Source organism: Schistocerca gregaria, chromosome 11 (genome assembly GCF_023897955.1).
Source record: "Schistocerca gregaria isolate iqSchGreg1 chromosome 11, iqSchGreg1.2, whole genome shotgun sequence".
Classification (NCBI taxonomy): Eukaryota; Metazoa; Arthropoda; class Insecta; order Orthoptera; family Acrididae; genus Schistocerca; species Schistocerca gregaria.
The window spans coordinates 73249398-73274359 of NC_064930.1; the positions used below are offsets into that span (position 1 = coordinate 73249398).

At 42.4% G+C, this 24962-nt stretch overlaps 1 protein-coding gene across 3 annotated transcripts in view; it reads left to right on the forward strand.

Annotated features, from left to right (window-relative positions):
- The window catches only part of LOC126295333 (solute carrier family 35 member E2A-like), a 136722-nt gene that overhangs the window by 20298 nt on the left and 91462 nt on the right, over window positions 1–24962 (forward strand). For all 3 annotated transcript variants that reach the window (XR_007552459.1, XM_049987801.1, XM_049987800.1), the window contains exon 2: window positions 11787–11922. Coding sequence is in view for 2 of the 3 variants with exons in the window: in XM_049987801.1 (XP_049843758.1) it covers window positions 11787–11922 (136 nt within the window). In the remaining variant the exon portion in view is untranslated. The remainder of the gene's footprint in view (window positions 1–11786; window positions 11923–24962) is intronic.

The window sequence follows — 24962 nt, forward strand, 5'->3', positions numbered from 1 at the left end:
ATTCTACCAGACAGCTTCTTCTTTCATTTCTTGCCCCAAATCCATATTCATCTACTATGTTTCCTTCTCTCCCTTTTCCTACTGACGAATTCCAGTCGCCCATGACTATTAAATTTTCGTCTCCTTTCACTACCTGAATAATTTCTTTTATCTCATCATACGAGGGTCGGTCAAAAAGTAATGCCTCCCATTTTTTTTATACTTAAAAAAATTAAGTTAAGTGAAAAATTTGAATTTGGCGCCATTCCTCAAACCTTCTTCTGCAATCCACTGCAGTAGTAACTTTCTGTGTCAACAGGTGGCAGCACAGCAGAAGTTTGTAAGATGGCCGACATCGATGTTCGTTTGAGACAGCGTTGTGTGATTGAATTCTTGAATGCAGAAGGTGAAACGCCCATACGCATTCATGAAAGACTGAAGAAGGTGTATGGTGTTGTGACAGTGGATGTCAGCACTGTTAGACGATGGGTTCGTCGTTGTAAGGAAGCTGAAGGGCAAACACCGTTGACTGACGAAAAGCGGAGCGGCAGGCCGGTGAGTGCAGTGACTCCACACAACATTCAGCAAGTTGATGACATCATTCGTGGTGACCGTCGGGTGACTGCAGATGAAGTGTGTCGCATTATTTCTCTTAGTAAAGGCAGTGTGATCACGATTATTAAACAATTGGGGTACTCAAAAGTTTGTGCACGGTGGGTTCCAAGAATGTTAACCGATCAGAATAAAGAGGCAAGGAAAACAATAGCCTCCCAACACTTGCCGCGCTTCCGTTTGGAGGGAGATGAGTTTCTGAAAAAAATTGTGACCGGGGACGAAACATGGGTGCATTTTTTTGAACCCGAATCAAAGAGGCAGTCAATGGAGTGGCGTCACACAAGCTCGCCGAGGAAGAAAAAATTCAAAACTGTGCGATCGGCAGGGAAAGTTATGGCAACAGTTTTCTGGGATACAGAGGGTGTGATTCTGGTTGATTTTTTGGAGCAGGGATGCACAATAAATTCTGTTCAATACGTCACAACCCTCAAAAAACTTAAAGCACGTCTTCAGCGAGTTCGCCCAACAAAATCAATGGCAGATGTTCTTCTTTTGCATGACAATGCAAGACCACACACCAGTCGTCACACCTCTGACGAGATTGTCAAAATTGGATGGGAAGTTTTGCCTCATCCCCCATACAGCCCTGATCTGGCACCATCAGACTTCCATCTGTTCGGGCCACTAAAAGAAGGTCATCGTGGGATTCATTTTGAAGATGAGGAGGCCGTTAAAACATCCGTGCGTCAATGGCTTAGGAAGCAGAGCTGTGATTTTTACCGTGCTGGGATACATGCCCTTGTTCAAAGATGGACCAAAACTGTAGAGATGGGCGGAGATTACATTGAAAAATGACAAAATGATCCTCAATGTTGTGGTTTTCAACCTATGTAATTGCATTTAAATTTCCTGACAATTAAACGTAGAAAAAAAATAGGAGGCATTACTTTTTGACTGACCCTCGTACATTTCCTCAATTTCTTCATCATCTGCAGAGCTAGTTGGATAATAAACTTGTACTACTGTAGTAGGCGTGGGCTTTATGTCTATCTTGGCCACAATAATGCGTTCACTGTGCTGTTTGTAGTAGCTTACCCGCACTCCTATTTTTTTATTCATTATTAAACCCACTCCTGCATCACCCCTATTTGATTTTGTATTTATAACCCTGTATTCACCTGACCAAAAGTCTTGTTCCTCCCGCCACCGAACTTCACTAATTCCCACTATATCTAACTTTAACCTATCCATTTCCCTTTTTAAATTTTTTAACCTACCTGCCCGGTTAAGGGATCTGACATTCCATGCTCCGATCCATAGAACGCCAGTTTTCTTTCTCCTGATAACGACGTCCTCTTGAGTAGTCCCCGCCCGGAGATCCGAATGGGGGACTATTTTACCTCCGAAATATTTTGCCCAAGAGGACGACATCATCATTTAATCATACAGTAAAGCTGCTTGCCTCGGAAAAAATTACGGCTGTAGTTTCCCCCTTGCTTTCAGCTGTTCGCAGTACCAGCACAGCAAGGCCATTTTGGTTAATGTTACAAGGCCAGAGCAGTCAATCACCCAGACTGTTGCCCCTGCAACTACTGAAAAGGCTGCTGCCCTTCTTCAGGAACCACACGTTTGTCTGGCCTCTGAACAGATACCCCTCTGTTGTGGTGGCACCTACGGTACAGCCATCTGTATCGCTCAGGCACGCAAGCCTCCCCTCCAACGGCAATGTCATGGTTCATGGAGGGGGGGGGGGGAATACAAATAAAAGAAATTAAAATACTAGGTGTGGGGGTGAAATGGCGGCTGTGTTGTTTTGAAAAAACAAAAAACAAGTGGACCACCCTGTAGCTGAACAAGCTGCCAAACATGATATTCTTTATTTCAATGACTGCTTCACAGCCTGTGCCATATGTATCGTTCCCACCATCACCTGCTTTTCTGAATTGTGCAGGTGAGAACGTTCCCTGCAATACATCCTACGTTCCCGTAACCCTCCTGGCCTCGACCTTCGTTAGTCGCTGTCCTCACACATTCAGCCAGCACCCTGTTCCCAGTCCAGCACTACACAGACGTCATTTCACCGCCACACCTAGTCTTTTAATTTCTTTTATTTTTATTTCTCTCCTTTCCGCTACTTACTCTCTCCCCCCCTCCGCACCTTCTCTCCTACCCTCCATCTAAACTGCAACACTTCACTGTCTGCCACTCCCACCATACTATCCCTCCCCCCCTCCATCCTCCCCCCCCCCCCCTCCCATCCAGTCACCACTCCCATCATGCACTGGTGCTCCTGATCGCAGTGTAGTTTAAGCTCTGTGGGACTGCAGATGTGTATAAAAGTTGCGCTTGCGTGTGTGTGTGTGTGTGTGTGTGTGTGTGTGTGTGTGTGTGTGTCTACTGCTGACAAAGGCCTTAATGGCCGAAAGCTATGATTGTGTGAATCTTTTTATTGTGCCTATCGCGGCTCAACATCTCCGCTATATGGTTAGTAGCAACTTTCCTTCTCTCGTATTGTTCTCGTTTGTATGATCCAAAAGCTCTTCACAGATTTAGAGGCAAAGGTCTTTCTGGTGTTGACTCATGGACTGTGGAATGAAGTATGCGGCAACACAATGTACTCCAAGATGCTGTGTCAGAATTTCGTGACATGATCAAACTCAAATATTACATTCTTCTGCAATCTCTTGGGCAGTCAATTCTTTGATTGGCACACAGTTTCATAGACGTAAGTGTCATCGGTAGGTTTTTAAAGGTGTCCACAACAAGGCTCATTTTTAACTTCCATTTGGCAATTTTTAAACCGTGTGAACCATTTGTAACACTGTAGGCTTCCTGCACACATTGGTGTGTAAAGGTTTTCTTGAGTTTCACACAAAATTTAATGCAGGTGCATTGCTCATCTCTGTCATCTCAAAATTCGCAAACTTTGCGACACAACATTCTACTTGATACAATAATGAACAGTGACTGACAGGCATGTAACAATGAAACATCCAGTTTTACACATTAAACACATGTGTGTGCAGGGAATTTTTAACACACACACTTTTGGTGTGAAATTACGAATGTTCCGGAATTTTTTGAACAGACCTCGCATACCAAATTTATCTTGTTTCCCCCTCCTCCCCTCTGATGTTAATGTAGCATAATATTGTGGTTTTCAATTTCATTAGTTAATTACTTGTTCTGTAGATCATGTTCATAATAAACATAATGTGGAATGTCAACTGAACAAACATAGAAAAAGTACAACAGTGCACAGAACCAATATGTTCCAAAAAGCCGTGAACAGAAATGAAATTTTTCAGGGAGCCGTACCCCAGGTTATATAGATCACAAAGATGAGCGAGCAAGTGTTTTGGGTTGCCCTTGGCATAGTGACCATTTGTGTACCTATCAAAAGAACAGGCATATTGCAGCGATGCTACAATACAGGATTTAAGTTCAAACATTACACACTTCCTCCTGCTCAGGCAAATTGAGCAAATTGTGTGTTTCTTTTGCAGTAGTTGTGGTCTAGGGTGGAGCTCGGGTAGCTTATACGAGTTCGTAAAAGCACCATTTGTTCATTGGAAATTCATGAGGAAACCTCTTAAAACCATGATTTTTTTGGTGCTAAAAGTACCAGCTGTGGTGATACCCACTTCTATAATTTCTGTTCATAGCAAATTCTCAAAATGTTGTCATATTTTCTTAAGATGTGGTTTTCAGGGAACCTTGAAACTTTTTTGAATATCATTATCTGTTACTAAAATCCAGAGGATCAAAGTTACTGTACTTGCTAGTGTAAAATTTGCATGTAACATCTGGTCTGAGGTGTAAGTGTAGTTTTAACTGACGTAGTGAACACACGTCAAGGGTTCAGTGATCATCACGAATGTTCTGAAGTCACCAAACTATGTTTTCAGTCAGTCTTTTTTACCTATAAAACTTTACTGTTTCTGGATAATAGCTATTTCACGCCTATACAAAAATACCCCACGTGGTACTGCAGTGCTAAAAAGGGTCTTTTTAAGATAAACGAAAAGAACTGAAAATGGCGGCCAAAAAAAATGTAAAACTGTTAAGAGTAAAAATTCAGTAATATATTTCTCATGTCATTTTACTCCTTAAGATACAAACTATAAGCTGGGCATTTTTGATGGATGGTGATTGATGGGCAAAGTATGCAGAAAAAATGTAAAGCTATTGATTTTGTGTTGGATGAGAGAGCGGTGTGCTGACCACATGCCCCGCCTATCCGAATCCTCAACTGAGGATGACACGGCGGTCGGATGGTCCCAGTGGGCCACTTGTGGCCTGAAGACTGAGTGCTTGTGTTAGGTGTACTTATTCCCGTCATAACTCAGGACTGGAGCAGCTGAATTACGTTCTGTCAGGGTTTTGATTACCTCTCGTTGTGCCCTGAAATGAGGAATGTGCTGCCCACTGTCCTTTGCATCCCTCCCTCAATGGTATTCCACTGTCCACCGAACCTACACCATATACGCGTTCATCCTCACATTTATTTGTTCATGAGACCCAGAAAATATTAGATAAAAGCTCCCAGGTAGATGCCATTTTCCTTGACTTCCGGAAGGCGTTCGATACAGTTCCGCACTGTCGCCTGATAAACAAAGTAAGAGCCTATGGAATTTCAGACCATCTGCGTGGCTGGATTGAAGAGTTTTTAGCAAACAGAACACAGCATGTTGTTCTCAATGGAGAGATGTCTACAGACGTTAAGGTAACCTCTGGCGTGCCACAGGGGAGTGTTATGAGACCATTGCTTTTCACAATATATATAAGTGACCTAGTAGATAGTGTCGGAAGTTCCGTGCAGCTTTTCGTGGATGATGCTGTAGTATACAGAGAAGTTGTAGATTAGAAAATTGCAGCGAAATGCAGGAAGATCTGTAGCGGATAGGCAATTGGTGCAAGGAGTAGCTACTGACCCTTAACATAGACAAATGTTTGTATTGCGAATACATAGAAAGAAGTATCTTTTATTGTATGATTATATGATAGTGGAAAAAACACTGGTAGCAGTTACTTCTGTAAAATATCTGGGAGTATGTGTACGGAACGATTTGAAGTGGAATGATCTTATAAAATTAATTGTTGGTAAGGCGGGTGCCAGGTTGAGATTCATTGGCAGGTTCCTTTGAAAACGTAGTCCATCAACAAAGGAGGTGGCTTACAAAACACTCGTTCGACCTATACTTGAGTATTGCTCATCAGTGTGGGATCCGTACCAGGTCGAGTTGACAGAGGAGATAGAGAAGATCCAAGGAAGAGCGGCGTATTTCATCATGGGTTTATTTGGTAAGCGTTACGGAGATGTTTAGCAAACTCGAGTGGCAGACTCTGCAAGAGAGGCACTCTGCATTGTGGTGTAGCTTGCTGTCCATTGCTGTCCAGGTTTTGAGAGGGTGCGTTTCTGGATGAGGTATCGAATAATTTGCTTCCCCCTACTTATACCTCCCGAGGAGATCACGAATGAAAAATTGGAGAGATTCGATTGCGCACGGAAGCTTTCCGGCAGTCGTTCTTCCCACAAATGATACACAACTGGAACAGGAAAGGGAGGTAATGACAGTGGCATGTAAAGTGCCCTCTGCCACACACATTTGGGTGGCTTGCAGAGTATAAATGTAGATGTAGAACCCCTGCTCCCAATCTCTTACCTCGTGGTTCATACCACTGTAATAGACCTAGATGCAAGACTTGTCCCGTACATTCTTCCACCACTGCCTACTCCAGTCCTGTCACCATCACCACCTATCCCCTCAAAGGCAGTCTTGTGGTCTACAAGCTAAGCTGCAACCACTGTGCTGCATTGTATGTAGGCATGACAACCGACAAGCTGTCTGTCCGCATGAATGGCCGCCGACAAACTGTGGCCTGGAAACAAGTGGCCCACTCTGTTGCTGAACACACTGCCAAACATGATATCCTTTATTTCAATGACTGCTTCGCAGTCTGTGCCATGTGAATCCTTCCCACCAACGCCAGATTTTCTGAATTGTGCAGGTGGGAACGTTCCCTGCAATACATCTTATGTTTCTGTAAGCCTCGGTCCTCAGCCATCCAGCCCCTTTCCTGTTCCCATTCCAGCACTACACAGCTGTCATTCCACCACATAAACTGTCCAAATTCTATTGACTGAGAGAATATGCTTTATTTATGCTACACACACTGTTGTGTCTGGGTAAAGAAGGGAACCGGCGCATAAACGGTCCTTTCAGAGCACAAAAAAGATGAATATGTTCCTCTTTAGAAGACTGGCAGAAAAGTGGGGAACCAGCTGCCTTGGTCCTCATTCCACCTTCCTCAGCAAAAATTTGTCATGCAAATATATTTGCTGTTGAAAGAGAATGTTAGAGAGGCGGTGATGGTGAAAGAGAGAGGAGACAGTGTCAATGGCAGAGAAAAAGAGAGGAGGCAGTGATTGTGGAAGAGATAAAGTGGCAGTTAAAGAGAAATGGAGATGGATGAAGACAATAGCTGTGGGATCGTAAGAGAGAGAGGACATATTCATGGTGAGTGAGAGGCAGTGGCAGAAAAAGAGAAAGAGAGATGACTGGAGATAGAAGTAGTGGGAGCAAAAGAGAGGGGTGACAGTGGAAATGGGGAAAATGGAGATGAATGGAGACCATACAGAGGCTCGGAGTGTCTGGACCCTCCCAGACTGGGGAACTTTAACACATAGGTGTAGGCAAGGGTGCAGTTTGGACTGAAATTAAAACACTTGGGGATATGAAAAAAAGAAGTTGGACCCCCCAGAATTTTTTAGGTGCCGACTTGTGGTGGATACAGTACCAGTGGGATAGAAGGACAGAAGGAGATCATGTGTGAGGGGAGAGTGGCAATGAGATATACTGTAAACTGATGGGAGGAGGAGGAGGAGAAGACAGTGGGAGAGAGGCTTAACTACAAAGGATTTAGGATGTTCTATGTGAAAATCGTGTGAATATGTTCACATGCCAAACCGAGAATAGGGGCAGCTGGTCTCCCACTTTCTGTCAGAGTTTTTTTTTTAAAGAGAAACATACTTGCCTTTTTTTCTCAGACAGGGGCATTTTTCCACTGGTTTGACTTTTTTTTAAAAAGAGATTTACGAGCCATATTGTTCTGCCTCCTCTTACAGTACATTAACTTGTTCTGTTTCTGTTTCAGAAACCTCTGTAACTATGACTATACTGTCTGCACAATCTAAACAGTCAATTTCCACACCTTTCTTCTTAGTCCCATTCCTAAAAGCTTCCCAAAGTTTCAATTCCTTGTGCCTTTCGTGTGTTATTTTTCAGTTGAATGAGTGTGACGACAGTCTATCTCCATATTGAACTCCGATTAGGAGTACAAAACGTTTCGATAAACATTATTGAGATTTGATTTTGGACTTCGTGTCAGTCAGGATTGCCCTTATAACACCAAGTTTCTCATCAGCTTGCATTTCTAGCACCATCTTATGCAGCACATCATGGTTGACAGAGCTGTCTTTTTCATTTTTATTGTCATTATCTTTTGACATGTTCTGTATCTTTGAAGATATCCTCACTATGGATCTACAGAATGGAAAGTGTAATGGTCTGTTAACAAATAGGGTATTTGACTGTTTTCTGGAAAGGTCTTAAATGATTAATTACATCACAACGTGCTTTTTTTTTTCCTCTTGAATTTCAGCAGTCTTTTATAAAAATGGAAATGAAATACAAATAATTTGAAAGCACGCTAAAACGCACCACTCGAATAATGTGATGCCATTGACATCACATCTTTAGAAGATGGCTTGCTGCTCCTACTGTTGTAATGTCAGTTCAGTGATGTCTTGTTTTCAAATTTATCTTTTCGAAAGTGGGTTACAAATGGTGTGTAGTACCACACTGAACAAATACACCTATAAAAACTCTTGAAAATTGTATTTTAAGTGTTCCACAGAATGAGAAGATGCATAAAATGTGCTTGCACTGTACCGGAAAATTCCCACGGCATTGACACCCAAGTTCACTAACTTAATTAAAAATGTGTTGCACTGTGAAGTTAACATTAACGTACCTCCGAGATGTGCTCTCCCACTGTTACAGTGAAGAATAACGTCATCCAGCAAAATTAAACTCGTAGTGAAAATTGTCATTTTCCCAACTACTACTCAATTATTCGGAAGCTCAGTTGTGAAGAGTGGTAGACTGTTGAATTTTATAAAACGTCCATAGATCACTTGTACAGATTTAACCCAAAAGAACATCTTAAATTACTTATAAAACAACTTGGCAGTCGTCTCGTATAAAAACCAAATGGCAATTACAAAACTAGACCATACCGATCAGGAATGGGATATTATTGCGTTTTCCTTACTTGTTTACATGTGTTACATGTGAAATCTCTGTTTACACACATCATGATCAAAAATATATTTTCTAGCTGATGTGACCACACACTTTCTACTTTATTAGAAACGATGTTTTTATCTTCGTACTGTCCAGCTAGGATCCTTATTGTTTAAACTTTAGCAGTTTCACCAGCTTACTTAAGGATGAAGTAAGTCTGCTTCAGATGGGAATGTTAGTTTACACTCACAAACATCACAGCCCTTACATTTGTTGCACCTGCATGCTGTACACTCTTTATATCTCTCCATATGACCCCACTGTCCTACACCCCACTGTACTGTGAACATGTGGTGAGCATTTCCAAAAAAGTGAATTGTTTGTTCGTAAAGTAAGTGCATTTATCCACTGTTGCCCATTTCTCAGACTAAGACTAATGAGAAGCTATATGTAATACGTCCCACAATCAAAACAACTGCTACAATCAGTTCTTGCTAACACAATTTTTGTATTTGGTGTAAAACTTTTGAAAATGCAAGGGCGGTTTCAAAAGTTCTTGGAGGTCAGCACTATCACAACAAGTTGTTCACCCGATATTCATAGGACTGTAACATCCTGGCAGATTAAAACTGTGTGCCGGACTGAGACTCAAACTCGGGACATTTGACTTTCGCGGGCAAGTGCTCTACCAGCTGAGCTACCCAAGCACGACTCGTGCCCCGTCCTCACAGCTTTAATTCCGCCAGTACCTTTGAGGATGGGGCGTGAGCCGTGCTTGGGTAGCTCAGTTGGTAGAGCACTTGCCCGCAAAAGGCAAATGTTCCGAGTTTGAGTCTCAGTCCGGCACACAGTTTTAATCTTCCACGAAGTGTCATATCGGCTCACACTCCTCTGCAGAGTGAAAAATCTCATTCTGGATTCGTAGGACTGTTGCCATAAACACGTGGCATGTCAGTGCTCTTGGAAAAGATTTGTGGCAGTGACGCGGCTCTGTTGTTCCTGCGTAGTGATTTGCGAAGACGCAAAAAAAAAAAAAAAAAAAAAAAAAAAAGATTCGAGCAGCGATTAAGTACTTCGTAAAGAAAGGTAGGAAAGCAAAGGACATTCACACCAATTTCCAGAATACTTTGGGTGCTCTGCTCCTTCATATTCAACTGTTGCCAAGTGGACAAATGAATTTAAGTTTGTTCGGGAGAGCTGAGATAATGATGCGAACAGTGGCCGGCCAAGCTGTGTCACTACTTCAGAAATCATTGCAAAAGTGCACAAAATGGTCATGGAGGATCACTGATTGAAGGTGCTCACACTTGCCAGATGTCATCTGATAGGGTATATTACATTTTAACTGAAGAATTAGAAATGGAAAAAATTATCTGCAAAATGGGTGCCATGACTCTTGACACTGGATGAAAAACATACGAGAATGGACATATTGGAACAATGTTTGGCCCATTTTAGGAGAAACAAACAAGATTTTTTGCAGCAGTTTATGACCACAGATGAAACTTGGGGTCCACAAATATACCCCAGAGACAAAACAACAGCCAGAGCCGTGGAAACGTGGTGAGTCTCTGCCACCAAAGAAACCAAAGACAATTCCTTTGGCAGAAAAGATCATGGTATCAGTGTTCTGGGATGCGAAGGGGATTCTGTTTGTAGATTATCTCCCCACTGAGCAAACAATTAGGAGAGAATACTTCTGGACAAATTGCAACAAAAGACATGCGAAAAAGGCCAGGATTAGCAAGGAAGAAAGTCATTTTTCATCAACACTATGCATGTGCCGTCACCGTGGCAAAATTGCATGAACTAGGTATGAATTGTTGCAACACCCACCTCATTCATCTCGTATGGCTCCATCACACTTCCATCTCTTCCCAAAAATTGAAATTTCTCTTGGTGGATGAAGATTCACTTCAAATAAAAAATTGATAGCCGGAGTTGACAACTATTTTGCAGGTCTGGAGGAAACTCATTTTCAAAATGGGATCAAGGCACTGGAACATCATTGAACCAAGTGCATTAATCTACAAGGAGACTACATTGAAAAATAAAAAAAATGTTTCAGTGATGTAAGTAATTTCTTCCTATTACTTTTCAAACCACCCTTGTATATGACATATCCAGGATTTAAATGTTTGACATCTTTATCTGCAATAGGATATGCTATCTGTTGCACCACCGATTGGCTGCTGGCAGGAGTATCCCTGCTGAGTGTCTTCTACAGGGGAAATCAGCACTAAGTTTTTCCAAAAATAATTTTATTGTGCTTTGGGTCATAGCTCATGACAGACAGTGAAGAATGTAGTTATAATATACTGATCTATTTGCAAACGTTCTAAGATTCATTAGTTTTGAGTGAGTTTAATGATGTTGCAGGGAGCACGGATAAGAATGTCTGCAATCCACATATTGGGTGGATCATAGAGGCATTAACTTTCCAAGACTTGCACTATCGGCATTCACAAAAGTCCGTTTTATTGCTACTTAAAGGTTGTAATTGCACTTTCCATCACGAAATAGCTAAACTGTTTGCAGAAAAAGTACATAACTTTGGTGAATGCTCCTATAACACACATATAGGTTAATCTTATTTCTAATTTGTAACATCAACCAGAGCATCAGCCAATAACAGAGCATTTTCGATCATGTGACCAGATTTTGATATTCAGTGATTTTTAAGGTTTAATTATATAAAAATGAGAGATATTTTGTGAGAATATTGACTGTAAATGGTATTTAAATGTTATAATCAATCTGAATAACAATGCACTGTATTTTTAACAGGAAAATAACCTATTGTGGCTGTGTACTATGATACTGGAACTAATAATATTGTCCTGACATTCCTCTAACCCATGCCTCTTGTGGTGCCATTTAATTATTGCTGATACATTAATGTGGCGCAGTGTGGCATGATGTCCGTGTGTCGTTATGTTGCAGGCACATTCCAGATGCTGATGACAGCGACGTGTGGCTTCGTCCAGATGTACTTCCCCTGCGGCATGTACAAGCCCGCCCCGCGGATGGCGAGGCCGCCCGGCTTCTACTGTCACATGCTGCTCGTCGGTTGCACCAGGTTAGGCCTTACTGTACCTCACATTTCACTGTAATGTACACACTTGTTTTATCAGATATGAGCAACAGCTGTACAAGATTGTTCACTGGCAATACTGTTGTCTATAGGAAAGTATTGTTGTTGAACTGTTGAAAGGCACACATAATGACTCGGACTACGTTTCTAATTGTCTGTAACTAATGGCAGCTGCCTCTAAATTCATATAAGTGTAAGGTAATGCAGAAACATTTATTTATTCGTGTTTACTAGATGTGTAGTCAACATGCATTTTACGGATCAAGTAAAAAATTTTTTTCACAAGCGTTGAAAAGTATGGCTGATAATTAGTATTTAGCCAATTATGTTTTTATACATTAATTTCTAGCCCCATGCCATTTCTATTACTATTGTACTTACATCATCTATGCTATACCCTCAGGTGATGGATGTCGTGGAATAGTAATACGCACATATACGAATGGTGGTAGTATCGCACACACAGAGATATAAAGGGGCAGTGCCATGGTGGAGCTGTCATTTGTGATACTTGGTACTTGCTGGAATTAAGGAAAATATGGAAGGGAGGACCCACCAATATAACTCTCTTATATAATACAGGGAAACATTCCTCATGGGGAAAATATATCTAAAAACAAAGATGGTCTAACGTACCAAATGAATGCATTGGTGTGTTGATAGACACACACACACACACACACACACACACACACACACACACACACACAAAATTTGGCTTTCACAACCTAAGGTTGCTTCATCAGGAAACAGGGAAGGTGAGGGAAAGACAAAGGATGAACGGTTGCTTCATCGGAGGGAGAGGGAAAGACGAAAGGATGTGGGTTTTAAGGGAGAGGGTAAGGAGTCATTCCAATCCCGGGAGTGGAAAAACTTACCTTAGGGGGAAAAAAGGACAGGTATATATACACACACACACACACACACACACACACACACACACACACACACACACACACATACATATCCATCCGCACATACACAGACACAAGCAGACATTTGTAAAGGCAAAGAGTTTGGGCAGAGATGTCAGTCGAGGCAGAAGTACAGAGGCTAAGATGTTGAAAGACAGGTGAGGTATGAGCGGCGGCAACTTGAAATTAGCGGAGGTTGAGGCCTGGCGGATAACAAGAAGAGAGGATATACTGAAGGGCAAGTTCCCATCTCCGGAATTCTGACAGGTTGGTGTTAGTGGGAAGTATCCAGATAACCCGGACGGTGTAACACTGTGCCAAGATGTGCTGGCCGTGCACCAAGGCATGATTAGCCACAGGGTGATCCTCATTACCAACAAACACTGTCTGCCTGTGTCCGTTCATGCGAATGGACAGTTTGTTGCTGGTCATTCCCACATAGAAAGCGTCGCAGTGTAGGCAGGTCAGTTGGTAAATCACGTGGGTGCTTTCACACGTGGCTCTGCCTTTGATCGTGTACACCTTCCGGGTTACAGGACTGGAGTAGGTGGTGGTGAGAGGGTGCATAGGACAGGTTTTACACCGCGGGGCAGTTACAAGGGTAGGAGCCAGAGGGTAGGGAAGGTGGTTTGGGGATTTCATAGGGATGAACTAAGAGGTTACAAAGGTTAGGTGGACGGCGGAAAGAAACTCTTGGTGGAGTGGGGAGGATTTCATGAAGGAAGGATCTCATTTCAGATATATATGGATGCTGTGACTTACCAAAGGGGAAAAGCGCTGGTAGATAGACACAATAAAAAAAAAAAAAAAAAAACCACACACAAAATTCAAGCTTTCACAACCCAAGGTTGCTTCATCAGGAAAGAGGGAAGGACAAGGAAAGAGGAAAGGCTTTGGGTTTTAAGGGAGAGGGTAAGGAGTCATTGCAATCACGGGAGTAGAAAGACTTACCTTAGGGGGAAAAAAGGACAGGTGTACACACACACACACACACACACACACACACACACAGACACACACACACACGCACACGCATGCAGGCACAGGCAGACATATGTAAATGCAAAGAGGTTGGGCAGAGATGTCAGTGGAGGCGGAAGTACAGAGGCAAAGATGTTGTTGAATGATAGGTGATGTACGAGGGGCGACAACTTGAAATTAGTGGAGGTTGAGGCCTGGCGGGTAACGGGAAGAGAGAATATATTGAAGGGCAAGTTCCCATCTCTGGAGTTCTGATAGGTTGGTGTCAGTGGGAAGATCTGCATAATTCATTTTTTATATATACTGTTGTGATTCTTCAGTTTCTCCCAGCGTATTTCTTGCTTGAACATTCCACGGGTGTACTGCCGGTCCATAGTGTCAAACGCCCACAATATTTCGGCAATCAGATAAGTTTCCATCATCAGGTGCGCTGACAAACTGAGCTCCTGAGGGCGGGCGGCCATTTTAAATTCCGAAGCAGAAGGAAGATTACCATTCCTGGACGTCATGATCAAAAGAAGAGTGGATGGCACAGAGGGCCACCGGGTATACAGGAAGAAAATGCACACAGACCTGTATTTGCAGGCGGATAGCTGCCACCACCCTTCACAGAGGAATGGAATGCTAAAACACTGGTGCACATAGCGTGCATCATCTCTGATGCAGAGAATCTGCCCCACGAGCTGGAACACCTCAAAACGGTATTCCGGAAAAACAGGTGCTCGGAATGGCAGCTCAGATGTGCTCTCCGCCCCACCTCTACAGTACACCGTGTGGAGATGGAAGAAGTTACGAAGGAAGAGATAGCCACTGCCTGTATACCATATACTGGTGCACTATTGCGGAAAATAGGACGAATGTTGAGGAAACACCGAGTAGGAACTGTCTTTTGTGTAACCAATAAAACACTAGCATTATTGGGAAGTGTCAAAGACGATCTCGGTTTGCAGAAGGCCGGCATGTACCAGATTCCGTGTCAGTGTGGTAGACTTATATTGAACAGACAGTGTGCACCATCGAAGATCGTTGCCGAGAACATCAGAGGCACACTCGACTTGGGCACCCCAACAGGTCGGTGGTCACAGAGCACTGCTTGTCTGAAAATCATGAAATGGTCTACCAACATACCAGGGTCTTGGCACAGACATATAAATCCTGTTGCAGCATCGTTAGAGAGGCTATCGAAATTCATACCAGGGATGCACTCATCTACCGAGATTGCGGCTATAGCCTCAACAAGACATGGGAACCAGCATTGAGTCTAATTGAAAAGACACTCCGCAAAGAAAATGAAGGGCAACCAGGGCGGATGAGGCAATTACAGCGACGCCACCACAGATGCCGATGCCGATACCAGCGTCTTGGCGACCGCCGATGTGCGACTTCGGGCACGGACCTCGGAGAGAATGCTTCATAGGGGGAGGGGATTTAAGAGGGCTGCCCACCATCAGGAGCTCAGTTTGTCAGCACATCTGACATTGGCGGTACGTCTGATCGCCGAAATATTGTGCCCGTTGGACACTATGGACCGGTAGTACACCTGTGGGCTGTTCGAGCTATATATAATGTGTTTTACAGATACCGTATTTACTCGAATCTAAGCCGCACCTGAAAAATGACTCGAAACAAAGGAAAAAAAATTTCCTGAATCTAAGCCGCACCTGAAATTTGAGACTCGAAATTCAGGGGGAGAGAAAAGTTTTAGGCCGCAACTCCAAATCGAAACAAAGTCGGTCCATTGTAATATGAGACAATGTAGGCCGAATGAATGACGATACAGCTACAGTAGTTTGGTTCGAGCCGTAAGCTTAGCAGTTAAGCTGTACTAGGTAGCCTTTGCTATGTATCAGGCACTCCTTCCGTATTTGTACGGGTACCCTTCCTTTTTCACATGCTTCATCTGGTTTGAATCGATTGCTTATTTTGCTTTGATCTGATAAGTGCCGTTTTCTTTGTTATAGATATTTACGTCACTCTAAGCTGAAAATGCATTACTGTACTTGTTTATCGCATTCTGATAGTGCGTGTTTACAGCCTGTCGCCGCTCGCGGCATGGCTTGCTTTTCTGTGCACTGCCGCTGCTTACAATTAAAAAAAAAAAAGAGAGGAATCATTTCATTAGCAAAACAATGGCAAGAGACTGCTGTTTGTTGTTACTTACACTGCTGCTTTCTTTGATAATGATCAACAAGAACAAATAATAGACCGCTTATGATAGAACATGTTCTGAATGAGAGTTAGGCGAAAATTTTTCTCCGTTTGAAAATCTTTGCGGCCACTTCTTTAGTACACCAAATTCTGCACATAAATTAGAGTCATCTTAGATTTAAAAATCTACTCAGTTGCCGTGCTTCATTTCTGACTATCACTATTAGGCATAAGAATAATATGAATATAAACAAGACGCGATTCGTATATACTTCCGCGTTTTCTGTTGTCTCACTCTAGTTTCGTAGTTTATTGGGTAGACAGGATTTAAATGAGATACCAGCAAAAACAGAAGAATACATGGCAAAATGTTTATATTTGTATTATTCTTATGGTGAAGAGAATACTGCATGTGATTCATATTTCATTAGTTTCCTATTAGCACCCTTCTCTTCTCATAGGAAGGAAAAAATTCAGAACGTAGAGTTGGCCATATTGACAAACATCCAAACAATCTTGCCAGTCGGATTTTCGTAGTACATTTAAATTCTGCTGCATTTGAAGATGAATAATACAGAATTTGTATTTACTTCGTTGGATAATGTATGAAAATGCAGTGGTCGAAACTCGGGGTGGAGGAAAAAAAGCTCGTCTTCCACATTTTTTTTTTCTAAATTTATTTACTGACTCAGAGGTTTTGGCGCCAGCGTTTCTTTGTGCCTACATAGCATGCCTGTGTAGCGCTACATATATTCGACGGCAGAAGTTAGTTGTGGCGGCACCTACCAACATTTTTCAGAACTTCCACTTGCTTTGCACTCGATTCTAAGCCGCAGGTGGTTTTTTGTATCACGAAAATCGGAAAAAAGTGTGGCTTAGATTCGAGCAAATACGGTAATGAAAGCATTTAAACATAAAATTTTCTTTAACGAAATGAACAAATTTGCAGAATTCTTTTGATTCTAAAACGTTAAGTTGAATAAGCATTTAATCTTTGCAAAAGAAATCTGAAGTGCTGTATTGAAAACAGCAATCAATATGACAATGATTACAAGACAGCCGGACCTGCAGCCCGCCCGTTATCAGGTGAAATGGCGGTGTTTACCACCGCACTGGACACAGGCTGTCTTATTAAATGCCCGTCTGCAACACATGAAAACTATATAAGCACCATTGGTGGCGAGAGTGATTCAGTTAATCAAAACAAATGACAACTTTTAATTTGAAAGTTGTATGTCAAAAGGTTCAACAGAAAGGTTAAACAGATTAGCAAACAATATGAAAATGATAACGCTTGCTTCAAAGCAACCAACCTCTTAATTTCAGTCGGCAACCGAGGTGCGACTGGACCCCAATGCGTCCCTTCTGGTGACAGTTGGCTGTTAAAATTTTCAAAATTAAACTGATTGTCAGTTATTACGACTGCTCTGAAGGAATGTCTTAAAACATGACTTGTGAACACTTATTACAAGAGAACTCACTCGACGGAACCACTAGAGCCAGCTAAAATACACCAAACACGGAAACAAACAGCTTAGTACAACTAATGACTGAGAAATGCTATTACAATCAAAGAATTGAACCGATTAACACCTAAATCTAACCACAATGTCCCTCTTTTGTTTAATGGTAACCTGTGCCTTAGTGCAATTGTTCCAGCTGTATTTATGACCAAGAGCTGATTAATTAGAACATTAATGATTGGGTACGAACCATAAAGGAAAGGTAGTATAACAGTGGCACAAATTTTCAAATGACAACTAGAGTCTTAGTACAATATTTCTGTCTATATTTACGACCGAAGAGCTGACCGAGTAAAACTCTGAGGGTCAGGTACGAACCAGAAAATAATGAGGGCGGCACATAGACAAAGAAACAAATCACCACGAGGATTACAGAATTTTATTCCCCTTTATCGGCAGGCAGTTCCAGTGATCCACGGTGTGTCGCAGCGCTTTCTGAGTGGTGCCGATGAAAGCCAGTTAGAAGAGGGCAGCCAGGCCACGAGCGGTCGTCCGACACGAATGTTGCCAACCAACTGACGGAATGTCTGCGTGCCGTTTGTACTCCGCTACCCTCACTCTGCGCAGGCCCTACTTGCACAGCTCGTAGCTTCGGCCGCTCAGACCTCGTGTCCACCTCCTGTCCCGATGCTACTGCCAATCCCCAGACTTCGTACCTCTCTCTCTCGAGCCAGTGAACCCTGTACATATATCGGCAAGCAAAGACCTTCTGAGGACACAACACACAGATACTAACTCTTCCTCATAGACACTAGCAATGGAGCCGCAAGGACGATAGTCGATACTGGACCTGAGCCAATGGCACCAGACAGAACAATCTACTAACTCAGTGGCGCCACGGCTCAATTTGTACTCAGGTGATTCATGTGGGAAGGTTCCAACACGATTATGGCCGCACGACAGGTATTAAGACGTTGAATGTGTAATGGTAGTTGTGAGCTAGACGTGTGGGACAGTCCATTTTCGAACTCATTAGGGAAATCAATATTCGAAGATACACAGTGTTAAGAGTGTACTGAGAATCCCAAATTCCAAGCATTAGCTCTAACCACGGACAATGCAGTGGCTGACGGCCTTCACTTAATGACTGAGAGCTGTGGCATCTGCGTAGAATTGTTAGTTCTAACAGACAAACCACACTGTGTGGAGACATATTAATTAGGAAAGTGTGGTGAAATTTGCCGTTAATGAGCTATGGCACACATGACTGGTGCTTACCTCTTGCAGCAAATTGGAAACACTTCCAAGACTCCTGTTTATTTTGATGTGCTATCCTATATAACAGTTGAAGAGAAAAATGCCAAAAGTGTATCGGTTCACACTAGGGGCAGTGAGAAATTGCGAATCACCGTGATGATGTGTATGCTTGCTGATGGAACAAAAGTGCGTTCCTGCTTCACCTCATTTGTAAAACTATGCCACTCGTAAAGCTTCTGCCTGTTGTCATATTTCATTGCAGTGGATAAGGATGGATGGCCAATAAATTTGTTGTAGATTGGCTTTGTACAGACTGGAGCATGAGTCCAGGTGTCCTAAAGAATCACAGGATGTTGGTCCTTTATGCTTTCAAGGGGTGTCTGACACCAGCAGTGAAGGCAGAACTCCTGAAATTAAAAATAGATCTTATCCTCATTGAAGAAGGAATGAATTTGCAACCACAAGTGTTAGATGTGATGGCGAATAAACCATTTAAAGACCATCTGAAGCAGCTGTGCAGCAGTTGGTTACTTCAATGTGGTCGAGCCCCGACCCCTTCTGGGAAGTTGTTGAAGTTTCCAGTATCTCCAACTGCAGAATGGGTACAGACTGAGGTGTCAGGTCAGAGGGGTGTTCTGAACACAACTTCTACACAAAGCAGTTCAGTAGGCTGTGGAGTGGAAGGGGTAGGCTAGCAATAGAACAGTGCAACACCATTGATTAGACACTCATTTATTGAACACACAAGTCAGGTATTACCCAAAAGGAACAATCGGTACAAATTACAAAATAATATTCTTTTCCTTTAAGTCACTAAAACATTTAAACAGGCAAATAGCAATCATTTAACAGGAAGCCTTTTAAGAAGGCAAGACTAGGAAATTTGAATGATGAGTTAAAATCATATTTAAATAGGCTCTGACCAAGCACATATTTTTAAAACGAAATACTTCCTTTAAGGAACCAGCAATCAAAATGAATTACACAATCCTCAACAACCATATTACATCCAAGACATTTAAGATGAAACAGTAATATACAACATCAGAGAGCTACAGTCCCAAGTTTTAAGCAGCACGTTTCAGATGGACTGCACTGCAACAGTACAAGTCCCTTAGAGGATCTCCCCACACAGGAAGTTATTGCCGCAATCGACAAAATATGAACATCGTTCCACGTACAGACCTAAAACAGACTAAAAGCTCTCTTAAGTTTTGAACAGTTAATTCCCTTTCAACATAACACACATTGCAAGTCTAGCCCTAGACGCCACCGACACCCCGCAATTTAGCACGCGAAAATCTACAGCGATGCACACGTCCCGTATCCTTACAAAATCCAAGAACAGAAAGCCGGCTCCCCAATAGCCGAACATTTAACCATGCGCAGCGTGTGGGTTTGCGGGATGCTGATCTCGCCCTTAACCTCAACACCAGTTCAAATACTAGTCAGCCTACAATCTTGAACCACCATACACATTCCTTCAGTTACTGCATAGAAAGCCAATGTGATAGGCAAACAGACCAGCATATGACAAAAGCTTAAGCAATTTCCTTACTAGACAACCCTTATGAAGAGTAGCCATAATATTTTTTTTTTCTTTTTACATGAGCACACCCACAATCAAAAGACAAACAACGCCAATCATAAGGACAGTAGCACATAAGCAACTAGCAGTGGTAACTTCTGCTTAGATTGGCTACAAATCAGCGCATGATTTAACTCACCAGAGAACAGTCTTTACAACATAACCATCCATACAATAGCAAATTACTCACACGTGTACTCCCCCACAATTTCGATTCGCAAAGCCGTAGACAAAATGTGGCGAACGTATCACTTAGACCAACATAATGGTGCTCCCTCAGTTACACCAAATAACTGTCTCCCTTAGTTGCACAGCAAAGAACCAGACCTAATGAAACCACCACAGTTTTCACCTCTAAATTGTCACAGTACAAGTGAGACTCAATTGCAAATGTAATTTTACATCACCAGTTCCCGTATAGTCAATACAAGTGCCTGATATTCACCCATTTATAACGGTAGGCAGCAACATTGTACGGAAAAGAGCACAGACACAAGCTCTTACCAATTCACTTCTCTGAAAGCAGCCACCACAACTCTCGGGAACCACAGGGACATTCGATCCAAAAATCGTTACTCCTTCACACAAATTACAGGACGCCCATTTTCCGCTGCTTGCTACGGCACCTTCCGTTCAGAGCCAACTTGTATATCTCCGTGCGATAGGTCCGGTCCCACACTCGCTGCATCAACCCGACAACCATCTTACACCACGCCCAAGAGGGCGCTGCTTACTGCCCTGACCGTGGCAAGGAAGATAAACCACAAGAGTGGCACTATCGATATGAGCTGCCACGCCTCACAGACCACTTTAACATCCACATCCTGTGCACCAGCTGTGAGCAGCTTTAAGAAGAGCTGTGTAACAAGTGCATTAGGTGGGAGTGAGGACAATCTACTACGAGTAACTATGGGAAGGAATGCAAAGTAACCGTAACAGTGGCAGTGATATTGCAGATTCTGTGGACCATTTTGATGACGAGAACTAAGTGGCATCTGTATCTGAGTAAATGAGGTCTTTGTCTGATTTTATTTCCTTGTAATGATACTTTATTGTCTCCTTCAGTTATGTGTAATAAGGCAACCATTCATAAGTTTTCAGAATAAACATAGTAAGTCATACATATTTTTCTGTAATAACTTGTTCAACAATTGGGCTGTTATCTTGCATGCAGAGTTGTCTTGGATCCTGAGATATTTGGAATTTCATTGCATTTGTCTTTTTAAAAAAAATAGTTTCCTAGATGTACAAACGCAGAATCCTGGCTAGAGGACATTGCTTTATACTAACACAATTACTTGTCAGTTAGCCAATATAACTATTCAGTCCTTGAACTTACATTTTCAGTTAATTTGTAAAAAGAATGGTTAATGAGGGATATTTCGCAATTTTCTTCCGAGCTTCTCTAAAGAAAATGACATGTAAGACTCTAGTGTGACCAATTGTAGAATATTACTCCATTGTTTGGAATTGTTATGAAGTAGCCATGGCAGCAGACATCAAACAAATTAATAATTTCACTGCCAGTAACTTACGAGGGCAATCCAGCCTGTACAAAAGTGGAACAGATATGCTCAATGTCTTTATGCAGAGTAGGATAGAATGTCACTAATTTGGTAGTGAGTACCCTTTGCTGCGGTCTCTCTCAGACAGTGGCTTGTTGGATATGCTGGATGTCCCAGGGGGGATGGCCAGTACTCAGGGGATATGACAGGAACAATCATTTGAAGGAAAAAGTCTACTAAATGTGGGGTCTAAAAATCGGACATTAAAAGTAATGAGCAGTCATTCAGTTGAAGAGATGTGTTTCACATTATTGAAGTGAACAAGTATTTATTGCTCTTACGTTAGACATGTTGGAGCCCACATTGCTAGACATTTTTTTCTTGTTGTGTTCCACACTACCACCTCTCAAAATATGGAAAGCAACGAACTTGCAGTAGGAGAGATTTATTTCACAGTCTCAAAGATGTTGTGGTGCTCATAGCTATTAAGGTATGTATGTTAGAGCCCATGATACTAGAATTTTTTGCTTTGAATGATAGTTCCTGTCATATCCCAAATAGCAGAACTCATTCACTCCTTTGTCTTGTTTCCGAATTTAATTTCTCTAGCATCACCTGATTTAATTTTACTACATTCCATCATCCTTTTAGCCACTCTCAGTTTGGATTCTGAAGATTTCATTCCACTGTGACAACCTGATCTTGCTAGAGGGGGCTACTCAGCAGGCTTTCCTATGTCAACACCACTGTATTGGTTCTTCAGTATCAGTAAGGCATACAATACTACTTGGAGACACATTATTCTCACACAACTGCATCACTGGGGCTTTTGTGACCACCTCCCATCTTCGTACGGTCTTTCCTGTCTCGATGGCTTTTGGAATCTGAGGTAGTGACATGTTGTCTGATTGTCTTGAGCAGGAGAATGGTGTTCCCCAGGGCAGTGTTTGTTACTCTCTTTATCATAGCCATAACCAGAGTCACTTCTGTGGTAAAGAGTCCTGTGTAGCGCTTCTTATTTGTGGACAATTTTACTGTTTTCTGTTCCTCTTCCAGTGTTGCAAAAGCGAGCCATCAGTTGCAATCTACACTGCAGAGGTTAGAGGAATGGGCTGCAAAGACAGGTTTTCAGTTTTCTACAGGTGTGTGTGTGTGTGTGTGTGTGTTCATTTTAATCAATCTTGCCATATTTTTAGTTTACCTTCCATATGGGACACCATTCCACCACTACAATTTAGAACCTCAGTGAAGTGTTTCTGAGCCTCATTTTTGACTCCAAATTATTGTGGTTGCTACACCTGTATGATCTGAAAGCCAGAACCCTCAAGGCATTGAACATCATTAAGTACCTTAGCCACAGGTCTTTGGGGGCAGACAGTGCATGTCTGCTCCAGTTTTATCGGGCTTTCGTACATTCGTGGCTTGATTGTGGATGCACAGTGTATGGCTCGGCGAGGCTTTCTCGTGTGAAGATAATTGACACTGTCCACCTTGAGGGGGTTTGGTTGGCCAGGAGTGCTTATAGGATGAGTCCCATACCCGGTCTCTGTGCTGAGGCCGAGAAACCGCCACTCACCATCCGGTGACAACTCCACGTGGTACGTCAGGCATGTAAGTACCTCACATCTGCGACTTCACTTGCGTACCGTACTGTCGCTCATCTGTCTCTGGAACGCATGTTATCCAGCCGACAATGAGCCACAATGTCATTTGGGATCCACATGCAGCATGTGTTGCCGCCTTTGTTACTGCAGAGGTCCAAAGTAATTTTGGATTTGGTCCAGTACAGAAGAAATTGCACTCCTGCTTCTGGTTTTAATGTGATATTTTCTGACATTTTATGTGAGCACCACAAGTATGCAGCTGTGTTTACAGATGGGTCTAAATGGGGGATTTCAGTTGGTTGCTCTGTTGTTTTCCCAGATCATGTCCTCAAGGTCCAACTGCCTGAAGTCTTTACTATCTTTAATGCAGAATTACGTGCCATCTTGCAGCCATTGGAACAATGAGACATTCTTCCAGTGCTAAATTTATTGTCTGTTCTGATTCTCTGAATGCCCTTCACTCTCTACTATTTTTTTTCCCAGCAGATAAAGTAGTCCAGAATATCCAGGATGTCCTCCTGCATCTACGACAACTGAAAGGTGTCGTCTTTCTGCTGGATACCAGGGCACCTGGGTATTGCAGGAACAAAAGGGTGGATCTAGCAACCAAGGAGGCATGTCATGATTTTCAGTTATTCGAATGTGTCCTCCCCATGTGCTGTTGCCTCGCTGTGGAGCTCCCGAGTCTTGCGTAAGTGGGAGAATGAATAGCTGGAAGTGACAGACAGTAAGCACCATCTGCCCACAATGCAGTCGTGGCATACCTCCCCTCCAACCACATCAGTGGGATGAGGTCCACCATATTAGTCTTTGCGTAGGCCACAGCCCTGTGACGCATGGCTTCTTGCTCCAGTGAGAGGACCCTCCCAATGAATGGTGGTTATGGCATACAGATCACTATGTGCCGTATTTTATTGGACTGTGTTTTATTTTCTAATCATCTCAGTCTGTGGCAGATCTGCTGAGATGATGATGATGATGATGATGATGATGATGATGATGATTGTTATTATTATTATTATTATTATTATTATTATTATTATTTTAATGTGTTAACAGAGTGACGGCTAACCCAGGTTTTTCATAAGCAGTCAGCCAGTCACATTTTCATGTGCCATTCTTTTAGCTCCTCTGTCGTTTTAATTGTGTGTTAATCTTCTGTATAGCACATTTTACTATTTCTTAGTTGTCTTAGCAAGTCTGTTAATATTTTCACCATTTTATCCACATTCATTCATTCATTTCTTTCATTGTTTGTCAGGGCATTGATAACCTCACTGTTGAGTGCCAGTAATCTCCAAGCACGCACGCACGCACGCACACACACACACACACACACACACACACACACACACACACAAAATCCTTTTTTTTTTTTTTTATGTTTATCTTTTATCCTCCTTCCAAGACACTGTCCATTCCGTCCAACTGCTCTTCCAATTCCTATGCTGCCTCTGATAGACTTACAATGGCATCGGAAAACCTGAAAGTTTTCATTTCTTCTCCCTGAACTTTAATTACTACTCCAGATTTTTCTTTGGTTCATGGTGTGGGTTCCTGTAGTC